The 18309-nt window shown below is 36.6% G+C and overlaps 1 protein-coding gene across 1 annotated transcript in view; it reads left to right on the forward strand.

Annotated features, from left to right (window-relative positions):
- The window catches only part of ABCB5 (ATP binding cassette subfamily B member 5), a gene marked incomplete at both ends in the record, with an annotated part of 117638 nt that overhangs the window by 66827 nt on the left and 32502 nt on the right, over positions 1-18309 (forward strand). Inside the window, 4 exons of the mRNA XM_080818679.1 lie at positions 2609-2752; positions 3699-3803; positions 4218-4295; positions 11678-11761. Coding sequence (XP_080674805.1) covers positions 2609-2752; positions 3699-3803; positions 4218-4295; positions 11678-11761 — 411 coding nt within the window. The remainder of the gene's footprint in view (positions 1-2608; positions 2753-3698; positions 3804-4217; positions 4296-11677; positions 11762-18309) is intronic.

An 18309-nucleotide genomic window follows, 5' to 3' on the forward strand; every position in this document is an offset into this window, starting at 1 on the left:
AAAAATAGGAATTGAAATTTTTAAAATAACATCATATACAGTAGTATCAAAATATGAAATACTTGGGGATAAATTTGATTTTAAAAATTACAAGATCCACACACTGAAATATATAAAGTATCACTAAGAAAAGGAAAGGAGACCTAAATAGAGGAATATACCATGTACGTGAATAAGAAGTTTTAGTTCTACAGGTTCAAGGCAATACCAAACAATATTTCAGCAGGCTTTTGTGTAAAATTTGACAAACTAATCTAAATGGAAATTCAAAAGGATAAAATAAAACAACTTTGAAAAAGAACAAAGTTGGAGGATTTGTACTACCTGAGGATTTGTACTACCTAATTTCAATTCTTTATACAGCTATAGTAATCAAAATAATGTGCTATTAGCACAAAAATAAACGACTTGATCAATAGAACAGAATAGAGTTAAGAAATAGACCCACACATAAGTGGTTAATTGTAGTTAGACAAAAGTCCAAAGGCAATTCAATAGTGAATGTATAGTCTTTTCAAGAAATGATGCTATACCTCTATATAACTATATACTATATAACTATATCCTCAATCCATACCTCAGATCACAGATAAAATTTAACTCAAAATGGATTACAGACCTTACTGTAAAACCTAAAGTTAGAAAACTTCCATAAGAAAATCCAGTAGAAAATCTCTGTGACTTTGAATTTAGCAAAGATTTCCTAGATACAACACCAAAAGCACAATTCTTTAAAGAGAAAGAAGTGATAAATTAGACTTCACCAAAATCAAGACCTTTGCTATTTGTTTTGTTTTGTTTTGTTTTAAAGATTTCATTTATTTATTTGACAGATCACAAGCAGGCAGAGAGGCAGGCAGAGAGAGAGGAGGAAGCAGGCCTCCCATCAAGCCGAGAGCCCGATGCGGGGTTCCATCCCAGAACCCTGGGATCATGACCCGAGCTCAATCCCAGAACCCTGGGATCATGACCCAAGCCGAAGGCAGAGGCTTTAACCCACTGAGCCACCCAGGTGCCCCAAGACCTTTGCAATTTGTAAAACACTCTTAAGAGATGAAAAGATAGGCCAAAATCTGGGAGAAAATATTTGTAAGACACATACCTGATAAAGGACTGTGTCCGAAATATAAAAAGAACTCCCAAAGCACAAAAAGAATACCAACAATCCTTGGGGCACCTGGGTGGCTCAGTGGGTTAAGCCTCTGCCTTTGGCTCAGGTCATAATCTCAGGGTCCTGGGATGGAGCCCCGCATCGGGCCCCGCATTGGGCTCTCTGCTCGGCAGGGAGCCTGCTTCCCCCCCTCTCTCTGCCTGCTTCTCTGCCCACTCGTGATCTCTCTCTCTCTGTGTCAGATAAATAAATAAAATCTTAAAAAAAAAAAAAAAGAATACCAGTAATCCAAATGAAAAATGGGCAAAAGATTTGAATATACGTTTTGCCAAAGAAGATGCACATATAGGAAATAAGCATACAAAAAATGCCTAATGTCGTTATTCATTAGAGACGTGCAAATTAAACTTGTAATTGAGATTTCATGACACACCTATTAGAATGGTGAAATCTAAAAAGACTGACAGTAGCAAGTGTTGGCAATGATGTGAAGCTACCACTGTTCCACATTTTGCTGAGGGTAATATGAAGTGGTAAACACTTTGGAAAACACTTTGGCAATTTCTTAAAAAGTTGAATATACACTTACTACCTGATCCAGCCATTCTATCTCTGGGTATTTACCTGAGAGAAATGAAAGCATATATGCACACAAAGTCTTAAATATGAATATTCATAGCAGTTTTATTTGTAATAGCCCAAAATCCAAATACATGTCAACAGGTAAATGGATATATAAATTTTGGCATAGTCATACAATGGAATACTGCTCAGCAATAAAAATGAATGAAGTGTTAATTTATACAATATTATGAATAAATCTCAATGTAGTTATGTTGAGCAAAAGCCAGATGAAAAAGAATACATACTGTATGATTTCATTTAAATAAAATTTTAGAAAATCCAAAATAATCTGTAGTAACAGAAAGCATGTCAGTGATTGTAGGGGAAGAGGATTGGAAGCTGAGAGGTGTGGGAGAGGGGGATTACAAAAGGCAGTAGAAAACTTCTGGAAATAATGGATATGTTCATTATCTTGACTGTGGTAATGGTTTCATGGGTGTATAGTTACATCTAAACTTACCAAGTTGTACATTTTAAATATATATAGCTTATTGTATGAAAACTATAGTAATTCATTATAGCTCTAAAATACATGACATTTAAAATTCTTTAGGAGGGGTGCCTGGGTGGCTCAGTGGGTTAAGGCCTCTGCCTTTGGCTCAGGTCATGATCTCAGGATCCTGGGATCAAGCCCTGCATCGGGCTCTCTGCCAGCGGGGAGCCTGCTTCCCCCTCTCTCTCTGCCTGCATCTCTGCCTACTTGTGATCTCTCTGTCAAATAAATAAGTGAAATCTTTAAAAAAATATATTCTTTTACTCTGCCATCTATTATATTTTATATTTTACATTATAAATCTGTTTAAAATTGGCTAACTTCTCTAGGTTCCATTATGCTCTCAAACTGGAATTCTAACCAAATTGTTTTATTCATAGACAAGTCTTCCTGAAGTTTCTCTGTTCAAAATTTTTAAATTAATCAAGTCTGAATGGCTTTCTGTGGTTCTGGGGACGTTGGCTGCTGTTCTAAATGGAGCTGTTCATCCAGTATTTTCCATCATCTTTGCAAAAATTGTAACTGTAAGTAAAGCTAATTTGCTAATATTTTTAACAATTTTAAACAAAATACAGTGTGAGAGAACAGACCTGTTGTACTTTGACCTAGTAATGGGGAAAACTGGGATTTGCAGTGGGTCACCCATAGTGTAGGATCCACAATAGGAAGGTTAACTAATGTTCTCAGGGGATAAGCCAGCCTCTATTGTGAAGTCTTGGCTGGGCCTTGTTGACTGGGCAATCAGTAAAGAAATTACTTTGTTTTCTAATTTTGACTCCAGTGCCGTATCAGCATTCCAAAGCACTGAAGCAATAAAATAGACAAATACAGCTACTCTTCTTTCAACTAGTCCGAACAATGGCCATTTTTTATTACTAGCCAGCTCAAAGAAAGGAAATAACAAGAGCTTAGGATTGTGCCAAGGGACTCAGGAGAGTTGGTGGATTCAAGAACACAGTCACGTTAAGTCTTCAGTCTCCCAGATTTGCACAGCTACGCTTTGTCAACATAGATGCCAATATATGTAAAATTACTAATTTTCGGAACAATTTCTAGGGACATGTATAAAGGCCTCACATTGTAGGTAGAGTACCTTAAATAGAAGAATATTAAGAAACCTAAATTATTAGCCATTATTAGAAATAGTAATTCAAACAAACTGGTGGTTTCTTTGAAAATATATTGTGATAATAATAGCAGAAGACTCATTGTCTGATCTCATATTTACATAGCTTAAGTGAGAAATTTGGCAGCAAATCATTTTTTATCATATGTAATGAATGTAGTGGATAGAATAATGGTACATTTCTTTTAATTATACATTCTTTTCATTATACATTCCAAAAATGTATATATAATTTTACTCTTATGTTGAAATCCATTCAAAAATTTCTGATAGATATTTCAGTTTTTTTCTCTTTCTTTTATATTTTCTTCCAATCACCTGATAAAAAATCTATTCCTTTTCAGATATTTGAAAATGATGATAAAACCTCATTAAAGCATGATGCTGAGATGTATTCCATGATATTTGTGATTTTGGGTGTTATTTGCTTTGTCAGTTATTTCATTCAGGTAAGTTTTTAATGAATTAAACAAGCTTGAACATGATTTTTTTTTAAGAGGTTTTATTTTTTATTATTTTTTTTAAAGATTTTACTTATTTATTTGACAGAGAGAGATCACAAGTAGGCAGAGAGGCAGACAGAGAGAGAGGAGGAACAGGCTCCCTGCTGAGCAGAGAGCCCGATTCGGGACTCAATCCCAGGACCCTGGGATCATGACCTGAGCCAAAGGCAGAGGCTTAACCCACTGAGCCATCCAGGCGCCCCAAACATGATTATTTTTTATGTCATCCTCTCTGAGTTAAAAATAATAACAATAATAACAATATAAATAAAATATAAATAAGTAATGTAGTGACTAAATGTTACAAAGAAATAGAGAAGAGAATTAACAATAAATATAAATTTGCTTTTTGTTTTTCAGGGGTTATTTTATGGCAGAGCAGGGGAAACTTTAACCATGAGATTAAGACATTTGGCATTTAAAGCCATGTTATATCAGGTCAGTGTTTATTTAATTTTTTTCCTTATTTTATTTAATATGTATTTTTAAATATTCCAGCTTGTAGTTTTTCAAGTCAATTTCTTGACATAATCTTTCCTTTGATCCCTTAAAAGCATGCCTCTTGCGTTCTAAACAGCATCTAACATCAGAGTTCTTACAGTATATATATATTTTTTTAAATATTTTTATTTATTTATTTGTCAGAGAGAGAGCGAGCGAGCACAAGAACACAAGCAGGCAGAGGCAGAGAGAGAAGCAGGCCGCTGAGCAGAGAGCCTGATGCGGGACTCGGATCCCAGGACACTGGGATCATGACCTGAGCCAAAGGCAGTGGCTTAACCGACTGAGCCACCCAGGCGTCCCTACAGTATATTTTTCTAATAGAAGCAAGTTCAGGGGCGCCTGGGTGGCTCAGTGGGTTGGGCCTCTGCCTTTGGCTCAGGTCATGGTCTCAGAGTCCTGGGATCCAGCCCCTCATCAGGCTCTCTTCTCAGCAGGGAGCCTGCTTCCCCCTCTCTGTCTGCCTCTCGGCCTACTTGTGATCTCTCTCTGTGTGTCAAATAAATGACTAAAATCTTAAAAAAAAAAAAAAAAAAGCAAGTTCAAAATTCTTATGTTTAAAAATCCAACTTGGAGCGCCTGGGTGGTTCAGTGGTTAAGCATCTGCCTTTGGCTCAGGACATGATCCCAAGGTCCTAGGATCGAGCCCCACATCCTACTCCTTGCTCAGTGGGAAACCTGCTTCTTCCTCTCCCACTCCCCCTGCTTCTGTTCCCTCTCTCTCTGTGTCTCTCTCTGTCAAATAAATATATAAAATCTTAAAAAAAAAAAAGTAAAAAGAAAATATAACATAATAGAAAACAGTACTTAGAGTCCATTCCTTTTTCCTTATATTTATCTTGACAAATCTTTTTATTTAAGATTTTATTTTTTTAATCGACAGAGAGAAATCACAAGTAGGCAGAGAGGCAGGCAGAGAGAGAGGAGGAAGCAGGCTCCCTGCTGAGCAGAGAGCCTGATGGGGGGCTCAATCCCAGGACCTTGAGATCATGACCTGAGCCTAAGGCAGAGGCTTAACCCACTGAGCCACTCAGGCACCCTGACAAATCTTTTTTTTTTTTTTTTTAATGTTTAATGTAGTGTTCTAGGATCAGATTGAAAGATCAAATAAAAACTGAGAAGAAGAATTAAGAGCTACAGTATCTCAGGGAACATATTCTAAAAGGAGGAGATAATTCCTCTAGTTCTCATCCATGTGCATACCTTAAGTTTTTTCACCCCATGCTTCTGAAAGCAGCCAATAATGTCTCTGTCCTCATCAGAAAAGTCCTGAATTCAGGTAGCAGGCACTGGCAGGTTCGCCTGCCATACATAGATGATCAATCACACCTGTGAAATAACTAAAACTAGGTAGATCAAGTAATAATCTTGAGAAGTGAATCTTTTGTTTTTAATAGTTTCTGAATGGGTGAATTTTATTTTTTAATTAACATATAATGTATTATTTGTTTCAGGAGTACAGTTCTGTGATTCATCAGGCTTACACAATTCACAGCACTCACCATAGCACATACCCTCCCCAGTGTCTATCACCCAGTCACTCCATCCCTCCCACCTGCCTCCCCTCCAGCAACCCTCAGTTTGTTTCCTTTTATGGTTTGTCTCCCTTTGAGAAGTGAATCTTGAGGGCAAATGGCAAGAATGTCTCAGATCAGCACTTCTAAAATTTTTTCAAGGGGGTGAGGTGTATTGGGTTTCCTGAAAACCAGTATTCATTTGGAACACTTCACCACATTTGATGTCACCAGAGCTCCTTGTGCAGGAGCAAATAGCTTCCTGCCTAGGTCATTTCTTGTCAGAAAATAGAATTACTGTCACTCCAGCTGAGTTGTCAAAACCAGTTTTTACATCTTATGATGTTTAGCAGTAATGTTCAGAGGGCTGCTGTGTAACAAAATTCCTAGGACTTTTTGCTCTCTGGGAACTAAAAGCTACAAAATTTAGTAAAGCAAATGCGAGGTTTCTTATAGCAACTTGATGCATTCTCTGCTCAAAGGCCTGTCAGAGATAATTGGAGACTCTCCTTAATTGAGAAAAACAAAAATATACTTGAGGGATCATAAAACCATTTAATGGCTGCACAACTCACTCAAGTTAAACTTATACTTTAATTTTGTTTTTTATTTATGAATACTTTATGTTCTTTCCTCAAATCTTTGATGAAATTAGGGTAGGATTTTAATTAATACTGTATTTTACACTTATTGACAATTTCTGCTCTTTTTTGTTTTTCTGTATGAATTTATGTTTTTCTACATTCAAGGAAATTTATTTTTTTCAATTTCCAGGGACTTTTGACAGTGTATCTTGAATGTCTGAATGTTTTGCACAGAAGATATATGTAACTTTTCCAAACATGCTTTGAACTTTGTCTCTAAAGGTTCACAGTGTGCTTTTGGTGGAGTCCCAAGTCCAGGAGTCAGTTTAACCAGTTGTTACTGTGAATCCAATATCCTAGGGTTAATACTAGACATTAATGCTCTGCCTACCATTAGGCACATGAATAGCTGGACAGTAATATTCTTGGATAAAGTAGCTTCTGCCCATAAGAATGCCCCAATTTGGGGCACCTGAGTGGCTCAGTGGGTTGGGCCTCTGCCTTTGGCTTGTGTCACAATCTCAGGGTCCTGGGATGTAGCCCGCATCAGGCCCTCTGCTCAGCGGGGAACCTGCTTCTGCCCCACCCCGGCCTGACTCTCTGCCTACTTGTGACTTCTCTCTGTCGAATAAATAAATTACAAAAAAATCTTAAAAAAAAAAAAAAGAGAATGCCCCAATTTATAAACCAAAAACTCTGATCCTTCAAAAAGCATACACATTGAAACACACACACACACTCAGACTCTGTGCTATTTAGCACATGTTATTAAATTCCCCTATAAATTCAACTCAGTCCCTGTCACCTCATTGTTTGTTTTTTCTCTTCATGCTTTAGCATTCTTTTTGCTTCTTATCTTTGCTTTTTCAAATTGGAGGAAAAGAAGAGTAGGGTATTTGGCCTTTTCTTTAAAAATACCTTCCCAGTTTCAATTTTGTCTACAGTAAGGGACTCCTAATCCGTACTTTTGCCTAACTCGTATTACCTGGTTTTTGTCCTAAGACTTTTTAGGCTTAGAAAGCATGCTGAGACTTGCACTGTTTTTTACAACTATTTTGAAACTTCATTTGAGGCAAAGGTATTTATGGAATCAGGTGTGGTCTTTTTGTAGGTATAAAATCTGTATTTTATTTGATTACTTGACATCCTTCCAGTTGAAAAGAATGTCCTAAGTGTTGCTGACTTCAGTGGTTGTAAATAATTCATTTCTTAAAGCCAGCTTATACTTCTTAATGATAAATATTGACCTAAAGATTGGATTTCTGAACAGATAAGTATTTTTGCCTATTTCTCTTTAAATTAGATTGGCTAGGGCTTCTTTGGGGGGGTCTCTAAATCATGAGATGATAGAATTAATGGTGATCACTAAAGGGGATCTCAAAAAGCTACTTCCAAAAGGATTTGAGGTAACAAGTCCTGAAGCAAGAGAAACAGGTAATGAGACTCAACTATAATGCTTCGGTTAAATGGGAGATAGAACATAATAGTGGATTAAAAACTCTAGCATCTGGTTGCCTAGGTTCAAATCCTGGACTCAGAACTTGCAAGCTATATGGACCTGGGTAAGTTATTTAATCCCTCAGTACCTTGGCATCCTCATTTATAAAATATGGATATTCAGGGGCGCCTGGGTGGCTCGGTGGGTTGAGGGCTCTGCCTTCGGCTCGGGTCATGACCCCGGGGTCCTGGGATCGAGCCCCGCAGCGGGTTCTCTGCTCAGTGGGGAGCCTGCTTCCTCCTCTCTCTCTGCCTGCCTCTCTGCCTACTTGTGATCTCTGTCGGATAGGTAGATAGAATCTTTAAAAAAAAAAAAAGAAAAAAAATATGGATATTCAGGTGCCTGGGTGGCTCAGCTGATTAAGCGACTGCCTTTGGCTCAGATCATGATCCTGGAGTCATAGGATCGAGTCCCACATCGGACTTCTCCCGCTGACCTCTCTCCCTCTCTCTCAAATAAACAATAAAATCTGTTTTAAAAATATGGATAGTCATATCTACCTCATACAGTTATGATTAATTGGGAAAATACATACCAAATATGTATGCATCACAATGTGTTATTGGTTGTTGGTTTTTTTTTTTTTTTTGCTTCTAGTATAATTATTGACAGGGAAAAATGGATTTAATAGTATCAAATAGATACTATTATAATAGATTTAATAGTATCAAAAAACTGATAATCTTACAATCATTTTACCATCAGGAAAAGAAAAAAGAAGCTAATTTTTACTCAACACCAGCTATACTCCAGAAACTCTAAGTGTTTTAGCATACGTTGTCTGTGCTGGAATACAGTCCCTAGAGTACACATTGCTGACTTGTTGGAAAGTAATTTTGGACCTCTTGCTGATTGAACATCAGATAATGACTAAGACTCATCACATATATATCCTATGCCTCGTGTATTATACAAGTTACTTTAGAATCAAGAATGTAATATTCCATAATAAATTATTCTTTCTAGATTTTTTCTTTATATTGTTCCAAAATTTCTTTGTGTTCCATGCCATGTTGAAAAATAGAAATAATTAGAAAATATGAAGTTTATCTTAATTTTTTTGAGTATACAAAAAAAAACCAAAAACAGGTAATGTCTTCCAGTTCAAGAATGCTATAGTTATTATCATTGCTGATGTGTATTCATAGTATGTTAGGCTCTTGAGTGGGGGTGTGTTTTCAAAATGGTGGTTAGTAGTGCAAATTGTAATCTCTATAGGATGCCGTTTGGGTATCTTGGATCTTCAACTCTTTGGAACACCTTCCCAATGCAGGAGCTTACAGAGTAGTGCTATCATACTGGGGTCGTACCCACCCTTGCTCTTGCCATATTCCTCCATGGGAGAATTATTCTCACACAACCGTGTGATTAATGCACACACAGCCCTCTCTCTGTTATGCTTCTGTTTACTTAGTTGGCAGAAACATGTAACCTGAGTGTCAGGGCCCTGGCTGAGTTGTAAGCCAACAATTCTTTTGCTCTTCATTTACTAAAAATAAGTCATTTTCCAGAGACAGGCTCCACATGATTTTAATCCACAAGAGAGAGAAGTGGTTTGAGTGAGTGGGAGGAAACATTCAATAGCTAATAAAAGGAAATCAGAATTCCTGAGGCTAAGAAGTGCTGTCTCTATTTGCTGTTGAAAATGAAATTGGCTACAACATTATGCTTTTATTGCTTATATTTTTTACCTACCTCCTTCAGATCGCATGCTTCTTGGCTACAGGGGTTTTACGTTGGCCTCTTTGCCTCTTTAGCCTCTCACAATGCCCAGTGCTTATAAGATCTAGGAAGTAATATGAAGTGTCAGAGGAAATCTTGCCTATGTGGGTCCTCAAGAGGAGATAGACTTTTTATCATTAATCAGTTTAGACAGAAAGGTTTGAAAATATTTTTTTTTAATTTCAAGTTTTTATTTAAATTTCTGTTAGTTAACATGTTGGTAAAATGGGTTTCCAGTGTAGAATTTATGATTCCTCACTTACAACTCCCAGTGCAGATCGCAAGTGCCCTCCCCAATACCCATCACCCATTTAGCCCATCCCTAGGTCTCCATCAACTCAGTTTGTTCTGTATATTTAAGAGTCTCCTATGGTTTGCTTCCTTCTCTCTTTTTTTCCCCTCCCCCTATGTTTATATGTTTTGTTTCTTAAACTTCACATATAAGTGTAATTATGTGGTATTTGTCTTTCTTTTAACTTCACTTAGCATAATACACCATAGCTCCATCCCCATCATTGCAAATGCCAAGATTTCATCTTTTTGATGGCTTAGTAATATTCCGGTGTGTGTGTGTGTGTGTGTGTGTGTGTGTGTGTGTGTGTGTGTGTATCCCCTTCTTCTGCATCCTCACCAATATCTGCTGTCTCCTGTGTTGTTAATTTTGGCCATTCCAACAGGTGTGAGGTGGCATCTCATCATGGTTTTGATTTGTATTTCCCTGATGATGAGTGATGTTGAGCATCTTTTTGTGTGTTTGCTAGCCATCTGTATGTCTTCTTTGGAAAAAATGTCTCTTTATGTCTTCTCCCCATTTCTTGACTGGATTATTTATTTTGAGGGTGTTGAGTTTGATCAATCCTTTATAGATTTTGGATACTAACCCTTTATCAGATATGTTATTTGCAAATATCTTCTCTCATTCCATAAGTTGTCTTTTAGTTTTGTTTTTTCCTTCACTGTGCAGAACTTTTTATCTTGATGAAGTCCCAATCATTCATTTTTGCTTTTGTTTTCCTTGTCTCCAGAGATATGTCTGGTAAGAAATTGCTACAGTCAGTGTCAAAGAGGTTGCTGCCTTTATTCTTCTCTAAGATTTTGATGGTTTTGGTCTCACATTTAGGTCTTCCATCCATTTTGAATTTATTTTTGTGTATGGAGTAATAAAGTGTTCCAGTTTCATTCTTCTGCATGACACTGTCCAGTTTTTCTAACACCATTTGTTGAAGAGACTTTTTTCCATTGGATATTCTTTCTGCTTTGTCGAAGATTATTAGTTGACACAGTTGTGGGTCCATTTCTGGGTTTTTCTGTTCTGTCTCACTGATCTGTATGTCCATTTCTGTGCCAGTAATATATTGTCTTGATGCCAGTACTATATTGTCCCATAATACAGCTTGAAGTCCAGAATGGTGATGCCGCCAGCTTTGCTTTTATTTTTCAAGGTTGCTTTGGCTACTTGGAATCTTTTGTAGTTCCATACAAATTTTAGGATTGTTTGTTCCAGGTCTATGAAAAATGCTGGTGGTATTTTGATAGGGATTGCATTAAATGTATAGATTACTTTGGATAATATAGACATTTTAACAATATTTGGTTTTGTTTAGAAATATTTCTAAATTGTTTTGTGCATTAACTTTTTAAATAGTCTGCTCTTCACAAATTACTTGTGGAGTAAAAATTACAAATTACAAATGGTTCAAAATGACCATTTCTGATGTTGATTATTGTACAATATTATAGCATTTGTAATGGTTCCAAGCTATTGGGCTTACATTCTTCATTTTGTATCTAATTACAAATCTTTATGAAGTAAGAAACAAAAGTCATTTGATTCATGGTATTTATAAGAACTAAATATGTGGGGGTGTGGGGGCTGGTAAATGCCTTCTGACTTATTACAACAGAATCACAAGTCAGAAAAGAACCTTTTTGATAACCATATTTTTTTTGTTTTGCTTTGTTTCTTTTGATAACCACATGTTAATTCTCCTTTTTCTCTAGGATATTTCCTGGTTTGATGATAAGGAAAACAGCACAGGAGCCTTGACAACAGTATTAAACATAGACATAGCACAAATCCAAGGAGTATGTATATTGCTTCTTGGGGGAGCTTTTTGCTTTTATTCTTAAGTGGTGTATGCATGTAGTGTGTATGTGTGCAACACACAGATATCTGTGCATATTTGTAAGCTATACTAAGATGACCCACATCCTTAAGGAGAGCAGGTAAGTCTCAAGGCTAACTGGCAGCTCTCAATGAAAGATATAAGGAAGGCTTTCAGTTCTGGATGTTTTTAACAACAACAACAAAAATTTTATTGCATCTCCACATTGTACCCCTGAAACTAATGTAACCTTGTATGTCAACTATATGCTCACATAAAAAATAATAAGAAGGGGGAAAAAAGATTTAGCACATATAATAGGATAAACAGAGGACCAAAGAAGATACCAAGAATGAGCTAAAGAGCTCAGAACTGAATAGTAAGACATGAAAAGGTAGCAAAATGAAAACATACACAAAATTTAGAAGTATTAATAAGAGGGGAAAGTGTAGTTTTTTTTTAAAGATTTTTTATTTATTTGACAGACAGAGATCACAAGTAGGCAGAGAGAGAGGAAGAAGCAGGCTCCCGGCTGAGCAGAGAGCCGGATGCAGGGCTCGATCCCAAGACTCTGGGATCATGACCTGAGCTGAAGACAGAGGCTTTAACCCACTGAGCCACCCACGCGCCCCAAGGAAGGTGTAGTTTTTCCTTCTAAAGATAGATTTGTCTTACCAGAGAATAGACGAAGTTGGTTACATTTGTGAATATTCACAAGCATCCATAATGGCTTGCAAAACTAATTTTACGATGTAGAAAAAGCTCAAGAGGAGATCTTCATCTTTATTTCTTCCTGAAACTCCTTTTCATTATTTGGAAGGCAAGGTTCTAAATTTATTAGACAGAATTTCAATTTTAAAATAGGGCTGAGAAGATCAATTTTACTGGCATAACTGGGAAAAAATGATGGATAAAATTTCACATAATAGTCAAGTAATGAGCATAGCATTAATCTTCCATAGCACAATAGAATTGTCTGAATGACAATTTCTGGGTTTAGGAATGACAGGGTTCACTCCCTTATGGAGAAATAATCCCTATAATTCCAGTTGAATCTCCATTCCACAAAATTTGCCACTTTTTTTTTTATTATGTTCAGTTAGCCAGCATATAAGTTTTTGGTGTAGTGCTACTTTTTCTTTGCTAATATTTTCTTTGCTGATATTTTTCTCTTTCTACCTATCATTCAAGTTTTTTAAAATTCCAGGGACATAGGCATTCCTATTAGCAGCAATGTTAGACTTGTATGACATCTTCCCTTTTATCAAGTATTTACTTCAGCCAAAAAAAACAAATTAGAACTGAAAGACCAACCTCACTCTCCTTACATTCAGTTTTTAACAAATAGTGTTGTCTCTCATTGAGAAAAATGAATGAAAATATTTGTCAGACTGATTACTTACAAGCATCTGGCTAATACCATTTGGTCAGGGGAAAGTTTCTTGTTGGAATTTGTAAATGTTGGTCTCATAATAATTTCTGGGCAAGTCAAATCATTTTCATTGAATGAAAAGTAATAGCGAAAGATTAAATGGTTGAAATACTAATGGGAGATTTTAAAGCTGTCAGATTTAAAAAGCAGGACAAGCAAAGAAATTTTCCATGAATGAGACTATGTTTACTGGCATGTAATTCACATAAACACTTGCTTTGCAATATAAAGACAGATTCATATCTAACTTGAATGAATATTCTTTCTACTGAAGGAAGAGATATTTACCAATCCTATTTGTCCATTATTTATTTTCTCACAAAAACACACTAGAGATGAATTAGGAAATAATAACTCAGGGTCATATTTCCTATCTTTTCAACTTAAGACATATTCCATCTCAGTTTTTCATCATGCAATTTCAGTTAAATTTTATTTTATCAAATGTATTAGGGTAAATGTTCATAAATTACCTCCTTAATAATAGTAAATATTACTTTAAAACCTTTACTAATGACTAAAAAATATATACACATTTAGCCATTTTTAGAAACTCAGGTACTTTGAGAATTATGAGTAAAACATGTTAGTGAAATAAAGTCATAGAACAACATGAGTCTTGAAGTACTTGATTGAATACAACTGATTTAACTGATATTATTTCAGCCCAAAGTAATGGCTTATTGCCATACATCTGTCAACAGACTATTTTCTATGTAATACATAGTGTTATTAAGGATACAAAGCCATTTTAGATTCTTTGGAAAACTAGGTTCCATAAAACTATAAGGTATTAGTTCTGTATATTTTAGCAACCCTTTTTCATCACCCACAAGTGTTACCTCATTTTTGCCCACAAGAAATTGTGTTATTCATGCTATGATGTACATTTGATATACCACTGGCAGATACAATGTTAGTTCCAAGAACTCTTCTCATCAGAACTATAATTATATTGTCCCAAGAAATCATAAAAATTTCATTTAATTCCAAAAGCCAGATAAATTGATTGGATTCTAGCCAGAGCTAGAATATCATTGCCCAGACAGTGGTGACCTCATTTCCCGATTTAACTTTTTGACATAGGAGGTGTATAAAACAGTTTGATATTACTTGTGATTCAAACAATGTTAGTCATCATCAAAATGACTCTACCACATTATAAGGTTGGCATGTAATTGCTGTTTTGCCTTACCATTTTAGGTTGAATTCATTAAGAAACATTATCAAGTCTATAGCAAAAGGTAATGTCCAGAGCCCTAGTGGTTAAAGGTGATTCTATTTGTAAAGGAAAATTTTAGTTTCAGCCCTGAACTCAGGATGTTTCAGTGAAACTATCACTACTAAACACACCCTCAGACTATTGTGTGGTAAGACAAGTCAAGATATTCAGCTTCCAATTTTGACAAAAATAGAAACAACGATGGTTAAGTCTATAGGACCAAATGAACTTCATCATTGACCATACTAGTCCAATAATGTGTGATAAATTATTTTCCACAAAATACTTGCTGGTAAGTAATACAGGATTAAATTGAGGTTCTAAACATTTTACATTTTCACAAACTTTGTAGATTTGTCCAAGTAAGCCTTTTTTTCTACTCCACAGTTATTTTTATCACCATTAGTTGTAATATATCTTAGCAGATTCCACTTCTGGTTATACTGACTTCCTTTTCATTTAACTTCTTAGAAAATATTATCACCTATAGTTGATCCACACAGACCATTTACAGCAGCCAATTTTTTAATTACTTCAAATTCAGCATTGGCTCCTCAAAACCAACAATTGAGCAGTATCAGTAACATACATCAATCCATCAAGAGCCAGGGAAATCTATTCAAAAAAGTATATCTGATTTTGATTGACTACCAGTGTTGCTGCAGTCTTGTCAACTTTTTGAGCAACTGTTCTCACCTAAGGGCTAATTGTCTGATATAGGTTTATGCTCGCTGAACACATTTCTTCCACTGCTCCAATTAAACATGATTTAATAAACTCACTGTTCATAAATGATTTTCTTTGCTTAGCTAATGAATGAGCCACTCAGAAACTTACTTTGGTTTCAACTTATCTTCACTTTTTAGTTTTATGAAGAAATTCCACTAAATGAGATATTCCATTTTAAATTTTCTAAGTTTTCTGAATGTTGCTTTCCTGTGGATTAAGAATATTGTGATAAGTGCTTAGTATGGAAATATTGACCTATTTTGTATATTTGGTAGTACTATATAGTCATAATAAACACAACACTGTGGCATCTGATGAGAAAAAATAATCCACTGTCTACTATGCCTTAACAGCAGGACATTCAAGGTCTCCTTTTCTCTTCCTTTCTTATTTTTAGATGATGGATATACAATGGTCATTTTTAAAACTAAGATAAAATGTCACAATACAGCAATTCATGTGGCACTAAATGCTGTCAAATTATAATTGCATCACAGATTTGTAGCATATTGAGCAGCAATACAAAGTGAGGACAGTGACACATGGGTTAGGGTTAGAGTTAGGGTTGGGTAGGGTTAGGTTAGGTTTTTTTTTTTTTAAGATTTTATTTATTTATTTGACAGACACAAGTAGGCTGAGAGGCAGGCAGAGAGAGAGGAGGAAGGCAGGCAGAGAGAGAGGAGGAAGCAGGCTCCCTGCCAAGCAGAGAGCCCAATGCAGGGCTTGATCCCAGGACCCTGGGATTATGACCCGAGCCGAAGGCAGAGGCTTTAACCCACTGAGCCACCCAGGCACCCCGGTGATCTGTCTTTATATTGCAACCTTAACTCTAGCAACTACTCAACTCTATCATTACAATTCTAAGACAGCCACTCATAATACGTAAAGAAGGGGTGAGACTATGGTCCAGTAAAACTTTATGGACACTGAAATTTGCATTTGTAAAATTTTGATGTGGGTCTTTTCTATATGTTCCTTATCTCTTAACTTTTTGAAAATATGTTATCCATTGATAACTTTTATTGTCATTTACTAAGTTGAACATTTGTGTCAGTTCTGGGTCAGTTTCAATTGATTGATTTTTATGCCATTATGGGTCCTGTTTTGCTTTTTTATGTATCTAGTAAATTTTGACGAGATGTCACACATTGCGAATATAACATTTTTGGGTGCTAGATAGTTTTACATTTCTGTAAATGTTTTGTTTTGTTCTGGGATTCAGTTAAGTTACCTGGGAACAGTTCAGTCATTTGGGTCTTAATTTTACGGTTTGTTAGGCAGGACTAGAGTCTACGACTGAGGAAAGACCCTTACATACTCTACCCAATGCCCTGAGGGCATGAGGGCATGAGGTTTTCCAGTCTGACTGGTGTGACTGAGCACTATTCCCCGCCCACACAAGCACTCTCAACTGAATATTCAAGGAGGACCCTCTGCAGATCTCCAGATTTCTCTTTCTGTGTGCATCTCTCTTCTCGGGTGTTCTGTGCTACAAACTCTAGCTTCCTTAGCTGGCCCAGATTCTGTTTTGTCTACTCAATTTAGGGTGTCTGTTGGGCTCTCTCTCAGTTTGCTCACCCTACACTCCAGCCTGGGAGCTCTTTCAAGGGCCAAACTGGAGCAGTCACTGGGCTCACCTTGTTTGTTTCCCATCTCTGCCCTTATTTCATGTAGGAGGATAAATCCATTTCTTGTTACCCCAGAAGCAGGAATCTTATCATATGGAATTTTATTTTATTTCTACAATTGCATTCTGAGTTCTCTTCCATTTATTTTTTTATACTAGCCATTCCTCTTTGTACACTATAATTTTCTTATAAAATTTTTATGCTCGGAGTGCTTAGGTGTCTCAGTTGGTTAAGTGGCTGACTCTTGGTTTCAGCTCAGGTCGAGATTTCAGTGTTGTGAGAACTGAGCCCAGCATGGGGCTCCACGCTTAGCAGGGAGTCTGCTTAATACTCTCTCCATCTCACTCTGCCCTCCCACCACCTCATTCTCTCTTTATATAAAATAAATAAAATCTTTTTTTAAAAAGTTCTATTATTTGCATTTAGCAAATTGCAAAAGACATAGTTCCTCTCCATAATAATCCATAATAATCCATAAATTGTTATCTAAATAATTATTTAATCATGACTTTCTGCTCTTAATTTCCAAGAAAAACTTGTATCTTTGTGCATGTTGCTAAAGAATCTAAGGAAGTTTAAAATTCCTGTGATTCCAGGACACCTGGGTGGCTCAGTTGATTAAACAGCTGCCTTTGGCTCAGGTCATGAGCCCAGGGTCCTGGGATCAAGCCCCACATCAGGCTCCTTACTCAATAGGGAACCTATTTCTCCCTCTCCCCCGCCTACTGTTCCTCCTGCTTATGCGCTCTGTCTCTCTCTCTCTCTCTCTTTCATTCTGTCAAATAAATAAAATCTTTTTTTTTTAAAGATTTTATTCATTTATTTGACAGAGAGAGGTCACAAGTAGGCAGAGAGGCAGGCACAGAGAGAGAGGGGGGAGGAAGCAGGCTCCCTGCTGAGCAGAGAGCCCAATGTGGGGCTCAATCCCAGAACCCTGAGATCATGACCTGAGCCGAAGGCAGAGGCTTAACCCACTGAGACACCCAGGTGCCCCAAATAAATAAAATCTTTAAAAAAAAAAAATTTCCTGTGATTCCAGTCCTAAATTCTTTCCAGAGGTACATTACCCTCTAGGTCTTTAAGACTATTTTCTGTTTTCCTTTAGTTCTTGTAGTATTTTTCAAGGCCAGATGTTTATTATTTTCTGTTAATTCTTCCTAGAACAGGAAAAATATATTTAGATTCTTCTTATCCTACTGCCATCACCAAAAGGCAGGGGGTGGGAGGAGAGGAACAAGTAAGTATATTCATTTGCTAGGGCTGCCATAATAAAGTATCACAGACTGGATGGCTTACACAACAGTAATTTATTTCCTCACGGTTCTGATTATGAGAATCCCGAGATCAAGGTGTCAGCAAGATTGGTTTCATTTGGGGCCCTCTATGCATGACTTACAAATAGCTATCTTTAGGGCACCTGGGTGGCTCAGTCTGTGTAGCATCTGCCTTCAGCTCAGGTCATAATCCCAGGGTCCTGGGATCAAGCCCCGCATCGGGCTCCCTGCTTAGCGGGAAGC

The sequence above is a fragment of the Martes martes genome, assembly GCF_963455335.1.
Source record: "Martes martes genome assembly, chromosome: 11".
Classification (NCBI taxonomy): Eukaryota; Metazoa; Chordata; class Mammalia; order Carnivora; family Mustelidae; genus Martes; species Martes martes.